The sequence below is a fragment of the Cherax quadricarinatus genome, chromosome 4, assembly GCF_038502225.1.
Source record: "Cherax quadricarinatus isolate ZL_2023a chromosome 4, ASM3850222v1, whole genome shotgun sequence".
NCBI classification, from domain to species: Eukaryota; Metazoa; Arthropoda; class Malacostraca; order Decapoda; family Parastacidae; genus Cherax; species Cherax quadricarinatus.
Genome location: NC_091295.1, coordinates 6396782 through 6408102, shown reverse-complemented (window position 1 = coordinate 6408102; position 11321 = coordinate 6396782). Strand labels below are relative to the sequence as shown.

The 11321-nt window shown below is 42.1% G+C and overlaps 1 protein-coding gene across 1 annotated transcript in view; it reads left to right on the top strand.

The window, feature by feature from the left end:
- LOC128684420 (uncharacterized) overlaps positions 1-10279 on the top strand; it is a 65400-nt gene extending 55121 nt beyond the window's left edge. The window contains exon 5 of the mRNA XM_070094139.1: positions 10143-10279. Within this exon, the coding sequence (XP_069950240.1) occupies positions 10143-10151 (9 nt within the window). The 3' untranslated portion in view covers positions 10152-10279. The remainder of the gene's footprint in view (positions 1-10142) is intronic.
- Positions 10280-11321: the final 1042 nt, after the last annotated feature.

The following is an 11321-nucleotide window of genomic DNA, read 5'->3' as shown; positions in this document are numbered from 1 at the left end:
TGAACTGCAATTACATATTCACTTTTATTTTTGAAAGATGTGGAGGCCTAAAAAAAAAGTTGTTTGGCGTTTTTGGGGCTCTCAGGAACGTAACCTTATTTTTCCCATAAGTTCTTCAGTTCATGTAACACGGTTTTACCTTACACGGTGTTTTCAGGAACATAACTACCGTGTTAACCCTTAAACTGTCCAAACAGATCTATGTTCACATGCGTAGTGTTGCAAAAGTAGATCTACATTTTTTTTTTACATATTTTCAAATATAACAAAAAAAAACATAGAAGATCAAAGTTTTTTTACACGTTTTCAAATGTAAAAAAAACAAAAAGATCTACGGTTTTTTTACATACGTACTTTCAAATGTTGAAAAAAACGTAGATCTACGTCTGGACAGTTTAACCCTTTCAGGGTCCAAGGCCAAAATCTGAAGTGGTGCTCCAGTGTCCAAGAAATTTTGAAAAAAAAAAAATTATTTTTTCTTACAGAATTAAAGAGCATATTTTTGTGAAGGTAATAAGACAAAAAAAAAAAATCTGATCAGTACTTACCGAGATACAGTGCCAAGAAGTTTGTCAAAAATGATGTGGTGGCGGCAACATCGACGAATTCCACATACGCGCATTACATTATTTTGTGGTTTTAGTTGTTTTTTCTTTTCTTTTTCAATTTTTTTCTATTCCTACTAACATTTGGGGCCTGAGAGACCAATACTGTATATAATATATATATATAAACTCACTGTATTGAACACAATAACCGCACTAAAGTTATTATCATATTATTGTTTACCACTGTTGTTTATTACAATAAACATGCACAAATATTGTATAATACTAATGTTCTATCATATATTTACATATTTACAATCACTGGACATGGTTTTAAAACTGCTGGAGCTTGTGGAACTCCTTGAAACAAGGCACCATGCACAGAGGCACCTTACATTCCTCACACATAAACTGAGTGTCTTTGCGTCTTTGTTGCCGTCGTTTTGTTTGTGCACAGACAATGCATCTCTTCTGAGCAAATTTCTTCTGAGTTGAAGGAAGCTGTATTATGAAATGATCACCTTCTCTCCTCAAACGCTTGGGTATATTGTGATGAATTCGAGGACCATGTTGTATTGCAGGTGTTGTTACCTGGTACTTCATTATGAGTTGTCTGACAACAGACAAACAAAATTCACCATACGGTGGTCTGTTACCAGTCTTTATTTGGTACATATTATATGCATTCAGCATTGAAATGTCCATGAGATGGAAGAAAAGTTTCATGTACCACTTGTAACTCTTACGAACACAGTCAACAAAACCAATCTGCATGTCACACTTGTCAACCAAGCGCATGTTTTGTGTATAATCAATCACTGACACTGGTTTTCGAATACGTTCATTAGTCACTCGATCAACTTTGCCACTGTCTTGCATTTCATTACGGTGAATGGTTGTCAACAATGTGACATCTCGTTTGTCATGCCACCGTAATGCCATGATGTCATTGGCAGTAAACACCTGCACGTCATCACCACGAGCACCTGCGTTGAGCCTGGGCATATGTTTACGATTAGAACGCACTGTGCCACACACATCTGTCTTGTTCACTCGCATGAAATCACTGAGTAATGGGCTTGTGTACCAGTTATCGGTACATAATGTATGCCCCTTACCAAGATAAGGTGCCATCATGTTTCTCACTACGTCACCTGAGATACCCAATAACATCTTGGTATCTTTCAATGTTTTACTACCCGTGTATACAACAATATCCAACACCAGGCCACTGTCACAATCACAGAGTACAAACAGTTTTATACCAAAGCGTTTCCTCTTGCTTGGTATATACTGCTTGAATGACAGTCTACCTTTGAACAAAATCAAAGACTCGTCAATTACAAGATTCTTGAATGGATAAAAGTATATGCTGAACTTTTGTTTGAGATACATGAAAGCATTTCTAATCTTGTATAACCTGTCACTTCTGTCAGGCCTGGTTTTGTCAGAGAAGTGCAACATACGTAACAGTAAGATAAACCTGTTCACTGGTATGATTTCACTGAAGACCGGGGTAGAAATTAGCCGATCTGTGGACCAGTATGCTTTTATGTTATGCTTATAGACGTGAGGCATAAGCATTATTGTTGCAAAAAGCAAATACATTTCTGCAACAGTCGTCTCTTTCCACCTGTGTAGTCTTGACTGTGGTGATAAGATCGTATTTGCCATGGTGTACTCAAAATACTTATTACTTTCCCTGACAATAATTTCCATCAATGGCTGGTCAAAGAATAATTCAAAGAATTCCAGTTCATTGGCCGTGGTTCCAAGGGGACAAGTAGGTAGAATTCCACTTTGAGAATCATCAAAGTGGTGAGGCTTGGGAACAAAATTGGGATTTTGCTGCCAATCCCACATATGGTTTGCTGGTGGATACTGGACATCATAGGCTGGTTGTGCGGGTGGTTGTGGTTGTGGTGGGCTGGTGGCTGGCGCTCCTCTTTGTCCTTGAACTGACGAGTCAGCAGCGTGGGTCCCAGCCTGGCCTGGTGAGTCACGCATGGCGGTGCCACTACCATCATCACTAACACCATCCACTGATGCCTGTGGTCTATCCATGCCAAGTGTAGCCACATCATCCTCACTATCACTACCTAAAACTGGTGTTGGGCCACGGGATGTACTCCGGGATGTACTCTGGGATGTACTCTGGGATGTACTCCGTCTCCTGGGCACAGCGTATAGGGTACACTACCCGAGCGCATGCGGCGGCAAACATACCGACGCTTCACTGGTGAATATGATTCCTCACTATCACTACTCGATTGATCGTCGAGCGCAATAAAATCAGTCCACGTCACTATCATCATCATTACTGAAGTCAGAGGCCTGGCCATACGAAAATATTAGTTTTCTCTTGCGATGAGGAACAACCGACCGTGAGTCACGAGTGCCCACACCAGAGGTAGAAGGTTGAGGATCGTCAGGGTTTTCTGCACTATTATCGATATCCTGGTCATTCTTTTCGGTCACTAACTGATCAAAGCTGTAGAATTCGTCTTCATTTCCACTTCCATCAGTGTCAGAACTATCAGATAGGAAGAGGAGAGTCCCAATTTTCCGGGGAGTGGGAGCTGACTTGCGATGAGGCATGGTGAACAAGGGTAACTGAGCCGGCGTTCCCACAATGCTATGCGGGCGCCTAGATTTTTTGTTTATGGCGCACACCCACCACGCAGACCCGTTCTCTCACATGTAGGCCTATGAGCGTTTTCGCACTAAATTTGATGGCGCTAGAATTTTGGCATAGATTTATGGTTTGGACACTCAACGTAAAGCCGTTGATCTACGGGACGGACCCTGAAAGGGTTAAGGGTAAAATAACGGTCTACTGTATTTTGTATTATTCCATTCTTTTCAGCGCTTGCAATTGCTAAATAAGCCACCATGGGCCCCCAAAAAAGTTTCTAGTGACAGTGATTCTGCAGTATGTACGATACTAAAGCAGCAGGAGTCGATAAAGGCTCTAGCGCCAGCCAGCAATGAAGTGTAGCATTAACAGTGTAGCAAGAAAGTTAAGCAATTAATTGATAGAAACTGACTCCTCCATTGTTGTTGGAGGTATATAGGGCTACTGACTAACACCACCGCCTCTGCTGCCTCTTGCTGCCGCTTTCACTACCACTAAGTAAAGTTTATCTTTCAGTGGCTCTTATACACCCAACAACAAACAACACACCACCACTCGTGACATTTTTAATGCCATATTTTATTCATTCTAGAGTATATATCATGCTTCTTTGTTATTAATATTGTTCATATTTGATGAATTATCACATTAGATGAATTTTCGTATTGAAGGACTACAGTTTACGATCAGCTCCCAGTGAGACCAATTTTGTAAGTGTATTTATGTAAGTGCATTTGTATGTGTATGTTTGAGGGTCTGAAATGGACTAATCTAATTCACAATATTCCTTATGGGAACAAATTCGGTCAGTACTGGCACCTGAACATACTTCTGGAATGAAATAATATCGTAAACCGGGGGTCCACTGTACAGTGGACCCCCGCATAGCGAACTTAATCCGTGCAAGAGGGCTGGTCGTTATGCAAAATGTTCGCTATGCGAATTAATTTTCCCCATAAGAAATAATGGAAATAAAATTAATCCGTGCAAGACACCCAAAAGTATGAAAAAAAAATTTTTTTACCACAAAAAAATGTTAATTTTAGTACACACAAACTGAAAAAGGCATGCACAATTACATGACACTTACTTTTATTGAAGATCTGGTGATGATTGATGGGATGGGAGGAGGGGAGAGCATTATCTTCTTACTGTTTAGAAGGGGAATCCCCTTCCATTAGGACTTGAGGTAGCAAGTCCTTTTCTGGGGTTACTTCCCTTCTTCTTTTAATGCCACTAGGACCAGCTTGAGAGTCACTGGACCTCTGTCGCACAACAAATCTGTCCATAGAGCTCTGTACCTCCCGTTCCTTCAAGACTTTCCTAAAATGGGCCATAACATTGTCATTGAAATAGTCACCAGCACGGCTTGCAACAGCTGTGTCAGGGTGATTTTCATCCATAAAGGTTTGCAGTTCAACCCACTGTGCACACATTTCCTTAATTTTTGAAGTAGGCACAATGGATTCCACAACTGGCATAGGCTTCTCAGGGTTAGCCCCAAACCCTTCAAAATCTTTCTTAATTTCCATACTAATTCTCACCCTTTTTACCACAGGGTTGGCACTAGAAGCTTTCTTGGGGCCCATGGTCACTTATTTTCCAGAAACAGCACCGAAAACACTGTAATAATACGAAATATTCCGAGTGTATGCTTGAATGTTACCGCGGAGGCTAGCTGGTAAACAATGGGACGGGCGGCACATGTGAGGCTGGCTGAGGGCCCACATTGGACGCGTCTCGGACGAAGTTCGCTGAGCGGGTTTTTGTCTACTATGCGGGGCAAAATTTCAGCGAACAAAGCGTTCGCTATGCGGATTGTTCGCTATGCAAGGCGTTCGCTATGCGGGGGTCCACTGTATCTTGTCCTGTCTCCCAACACAGTTCCTACCATATGCCAGAAACAGACCTCTCTGGAACACTTTTTTAAGTGACTGGTCCAGTGACTGAGCCCTAATGGTATTAAAAAACAAAGAAGGGAGTGTAACCCAGGATAAGGACTTGGTACCTGAAGTCTTTTGGAAGGGGATTTCTCTTCCAAACAATTGTAAACTCCTCCATCCTCTCCCCTCCCCCTGTCTTCCATACGTCACCATGACTTAAGAAATCGTAATGACACGATTGCAAATAAACCATACCCCCGGCCGGGATTGAACCCGCGGTCATAGTCTCAAAACTCCAGCCCGTCGTGACGGGCTGGAGTTTTGAGACTCTATGACTGCGGGTTCAATCCCGGCCGGGGGTATGGTTTATACGTCACCATGTCTTCAATAAAGGTAAGCGTGATGTTATTATTGTTTTATTCTTCATGTATCATTGTTTTCTGTGTAGGTAAATGTGTATTACATGTAGAAAACATTTTTTTAATGCTTTTGGGTGTCTGAAACGGATTAATTGGATTTCCACTATTTCTTACGGGGAAAATTAATTCGGAATTTGTCAGATTCGGGTTTAGTCACTCTCTCTGAAACGGATTAATTACGAAAACTGGGGGTCCACTGTACATACATTGTTTCAATGTTTTCCTTATGAAACTGTGATGTAGTGCAGTTAGCCTCACAAACACACTGTTTTCTCTTATAATGGGAAGATATGTAGTCACAGCAGGAGAGAGAATGGCAGCTGCCGCAGCCACAACTAATCACATACTTTTTTTTTTTTTTTTTTTTTTTTTTTTTTTTAACAAGTCGACCGTCTCCCACCGAGGCAGGGTGACCCAAAAAAGAAAGAAAATCCCCAAAAAGAAAATACTTTCATTATCATTCAACACTTTCACCTCGCACATAATCACTGTTTTTGCAGAGGTGCTCAGAACACAACAGTTTAGAAGCATATACCTATACACAACATATCCCTCCAAACTGCTAATATCCCGAAACCCTCCTTTAGAGTGCAGGCATTGTACTTCCCATTTCCAGGACTCAAGTCCGGCTATATAAAAATAACCGGTTTCCCTACATCCCTTCACTAAATATTACCCTGCTCGCACTCCAACAGATCGCCAGGTCCCAAATACCATTCGTCTCCATTCACTCCTATCTAACATGCTCATGCACGCTTGCTGGAAGTCCAAGCCCCTCGCCCACAAAACCTCCTTTACCCCCTCCCTCCAACCTTTTCGAGGATGACCCCTACCCCACCTTCCTTCCCCTACAGATTTATACGCTCTCCATGTCATTCTACTTTGATCCATTCTCTCTAAATGACCAAACCACCTCAACAATCCCTCTTCAGCCCTCTGACTAATACTTTTATTAACGCCACACCTTCTCCTAATTTCCACACTCCGAATTTTCTGCATAATATTTACACCACACATTGCTTTTAGACAGGACATCTCCACTGCCTCCAACCGCCTCCTCGCTGCTGCATTCACAACCCAAGCTTTACACCCATATAAGAGTGTTGGTACTACTATACTTTTATACATTCCCTTCTTTGCCTCCATAGATAACGTTTTTTGTCTCCACATATACCTCAATGCACCAATCACCTTTTTTCCCTCATCAATTCTATGATTAACCTCATCCTTCATAAATCCATCCACCGACACATCAACTCCCAAGTATCTGAAAACATTCACTTCTTCCATACTCCTCCTCCCCAATTTGATATCCAATTTCTCTTAATCTAAATCATTTGATACCCTCATCACCTTACTCTTTTCTATGTTCACTTTCAACTTTCTACCTTTACACACACACTCCCAAACTCATCCTCTAATCTTTGCAATTTTTCTTTAGAATCTCCCATGAGCACAGTATCATCAGCAAAAAGCAACTGTGTCAATTCCCATTTTGTATTTGATTCCCCATAATTTAATCCCACCCCTCTCCCTAACACCCTAGCATTTACTTCTTTTACAACCCCATCTATAAATATATTAAACAACCATGGTGACATTACACATCCCTGTCTAAGACCTACTTTTACTGGGAAGTAGTCTCCCTCTCTTCTACACACCCTAACCTGAGCCTCACTATCCTCATAAAAATCACATACGTAATGATATATTTTATTCATTCTAGAGTATTTATCATGTTTCTATGTTATTAATATTGTTTAGCATGTCATGTTAGATATATTGTGATAGATAAACAAGCTGCAGAGTTGGTAGTAGTGTCATATTCAAGTACAGAGGCCCCTTGGTTATTGGCCGTAATCTGTTCCAGAAAGTCGGCCGAAAACCGAAATAATATTTCACATAAGAATTAATGTAAATTCAATTAATCCGTTTTAGGCATCCAAAAATATTAGCAAAAAATATATTTTTTAAAGATTAACTATAGTTTTACATACAGAAAACAATGAGTACATTCATTATTTACCTTAAAATATTTGTAGTCTTAATGTAGGTCGAGAGGTTACCTGGAGTTTACCTGGAGAGAGTTCCGGGGGTCAACGCCCCCGCGGCCCGGTCTGAGACCAGGCCTCCTGGTGGATCAGAGCCTGATCAACCAGGCTGTTGCTGCTGGCTGCACGCAAACCAACGTACGAGCCACAGCCCGGCTGATCCGGAACTGACTTTAGGTGCTTGTCCAGTGCCAGCTTGAAGACTGCCAGGGGTCTGTTGGTAATCCCCCTTATGTGTGCTGGGAGGCAGTTGAACAGTCTCGGGCCCCTGACACTTATTGTATGGTCTCTTAACGTGCTAGTGACACCCCTGCTTTTCATTGGGGGGATGGTGCATGGTCTGCCAAGTCTTTTGCTTTCGTAGTGAGTGATTTTCGTGTGCAAGTTCGGTACTAGTCCCTCTAGGATTTTCCAGGTGTATATAATCATGTATCTTTCCCTCCTGCGTTCCAGGGAATACAGGTTTAGGAACCTCAAGCGCTCCCAATAATTGAGGTGTTTTATCTCCGTTATGCGCGCCGTGAAAGTTCTCTGTACATTTTCTAGGTCGGCAATTTCACCTGCCTTGAAAGGTGCTGTTAGTGTGCAGCAATATTCCAGCCTAGATAGAACAAGTGACCTGAAGAGTGTCATCATGGGCTTGGCCTCCCTAGTTTTGAAGGTTCTCATTATCCATCCTGTCATTTTTCTAGCAGATGCGATTGATACAATGTTATGGTCCTTGAAGGTGAGATCCTCCGACATGATCACTCCCAGGTCTTTGACGTTGGTGTTCGCTCTATTTTGTGGCCAGAATTTGTTTTGTACTCTGATGAAGATTTAATTTCCTCATGTTTACCATATCTGAGTAATTGAAATTTCTCATCGTTGAACTTCATATTGTTTTCTGCAGCCCACTGAAAGATTTGGTTGATGTCTGCCTGGAGCTTTGCAGTGTCTGCAATGGAAGACACTGTCATGCAGATTCGGGTGTCATCTGCAAAGGAAGACACGGTGCTGTGGCTGACATCCTTGTCTATGTCGGATATAAGGATGAGGAACAAGATGGGAGCGAGTACTGTGCCTTGTGGAACAGAGCTTTTCACCGTAGCTGCCTCGGACTTTACTCTGTTGACGACTACTCTCTGTGTTCTGTTAGTGAGGAAATTATAGATCCATCGACCGACTTTTCCTGTTATTCCTTTAGCACGCATTTTGTGCGCTATTACACCATGGTCACACTTGTCGAAGGCTTTTGCAAAGTCTGTATATATTACATCTGCATTCTTTTTGTCTTCTAGTGCATTTAGGACCTTGTCGTAGTGGTCCAATAGTTGAGACAGACAGGAGCGACCTGTTCTAAACCCATGTTGCCCTGGGTTGTGTAACTGATGGGTTTCTAGATGCGTGGTGATCTTGCTTCTTAGGACCCTTTCAAAGATTTTTATGATATGGGATGTTAGTGCTATTGGTCTGTAGTTCTTTGCTGTTGCTTTACTGCCCCCTTTGTGGAGTGGGGCTATGTCTGTTGTTTTTAGTAACTGTGGGACGACCCCCGTGTCCATGCTCCCTCTCCATAGGATGGAAAAGGCTCGTGATAGGGGCTTCTTGCAGTTCTTGATGAACACAGAGTTCCATGAGTCTGGCCCTGGGGCAGAGTGCATGGGCATGTCATTTATCGCCTGTTCGAAGTCATTTGGCGTCAGGATAACATCGGATAGGCTTGTGTTAATCAAATTTTGTGGCTCTCTCATAAAAAATTCATTTTGATCTTCGACTCTCAGTCTGGTTAGCGGCTTGCTAAAAACTGAGTCATATTGGGACTTGAGTAGCTCACTCATTTCCTTGCTGTCATCTGTGTAGGACCCATCTTGTTTAAGTAGGGGCCCAATACTGGACGTTGTTCTCGATTTTGATTTGGCATAGGAGAAGAAATACTTTGGGTTTCTTTCGATTTCATTTATGGCTTTTAGTTCTTCCCGCGATTCCTGACTCCTAAAGGATTCTTTTAGCTTAAGTTCGATGCTTGCTATTTCTCTGACCAGTGTCTCCCTACGCATTTCAGATATATTGACCTCTTTTAGCCGCTCTGTTATTCTTTTCCGTCGCCTGTAAAGGGAGCGCCTGTCTCTTTCTGTTTTACATCTACTCCTCCTTTTTCTTAGAGGAATAAGCCTTGTGCATACATCGAGTGCCACCGAGTTAATCTGTTCTAGGCATAAGTTGGGGTCTGTGTTGCTTAGTATATCTTCCCAGCTTATATCGGTTAGGACTTGGTTTACTTGGTCCCACTTTATGTTTTTGTTATTGAAGTTGAATTTGGTGAATGCTCCCTCGTGACTAATCTCATTATGGCGGTCTGGGGCTCCGCGCATACATGACTGAACCTCAATTATGTTGTGATCTGAGTATATTGTTTTTGATATGGTGATATTTCTTATCAGATCATCATTGTTAGTGAAGATGAGGTCTAGTGTATTCTCCAGTCTAGTAGGCTCTATTATTTGCTGGTTTAAATTGAATTTTGTGCAGAGATTTAAAAGCTCGCGTGAGTGTGAGTTTTCATCAGAGCTGCCTCCTGGTGTTATTACTGCAACAATATTATTTGCTATATTCCTCCATTTTAGGTGCCTTAGGTTGAAATCCCCCAGGAGCAAGATGTTGGGTGCAGGAGCTGGAAGGTTTTCCAGACAGTGGTCAATTTTTAACAGCTGTTCCTGGAATTGCTGGGATGTTGCATCCGGAGGCTTGTAGGTGAGTAGCATTTATTTGTAGGAAGTCAGTGTAGGCAGCTGTAGATGTAGGTACAGTACACATATATAGCCCCCCTGGACTACACTACACAGCCATATTATTACACTACACAGCCATATTATTACCATGTTCACTGAGTTTAATAATTTCTAACACCTTTAGATTCCATCATAAACAAAGGAGAAGTAATGAATAATTCATTCCGAAAATTGTAAACAAACACATGTGAAGGGCAGTTACTGGGTGAGATGCCAGATTTACAGTTTTCTCTAATGCTGAATCAGAGAAAGCAGTGTTTACTCTCCACCCAACTCTCCACTCGATAGCATATAAACATTGCATGTTTATTTATTTTTTTTTATTATCACACTGGCCAATTCCCACCAAGGCAGGGTGGCCCGAAAAAGAAAAACTTTCACCATCATTCACTCCATCACTGTCTTGCCAGAAGGGTGCTTTACACTACAGTTTTTAAACTGCAACATTAACACCCCTCCTTCAGAGTGCAGGCACTGTACTTCCCATCTCCAGGACTCAAGTCCGGCCTGCCGGGTTCCCTGAACCCCTTCATAAATGTTACTTTGCTCACACTCCAACAGCACGTCAAGTATTAAAAACCATTCGTTTCCATTCACTCCTATCAAACACGCTCACGCACGCCTGCTGGAAGTCCAAGCCCCTCGCACACAAAACCTCCTTTACCCCCTCCCTCCAACCTTTCCTAGGCCGACCCCTACCCCGCCTTCCTTCCACTACAGACTGATACACTCTTGAAGTCATTCTGTTTTGCTCCATTCTCTCTACATGTCCGAACCACCTCAACAACCCTTCCTCAGCCCTCTGGACAACAGTTTTGGTAATCCAGCACCTCCTCCTAACTTCCAAACTACGAATTCTCTGCATTATATTCATACCACACATTGCCCTCAGACATGACATCTCCACTGCCTCCAGCCTTCTCGCTGCAACATTCATCACCCATGCTTCACACCCATATAAGAGCGTTGGTAAAACTATACTCTCATACATTCCCCTCTTTGCCTCCAAGGACA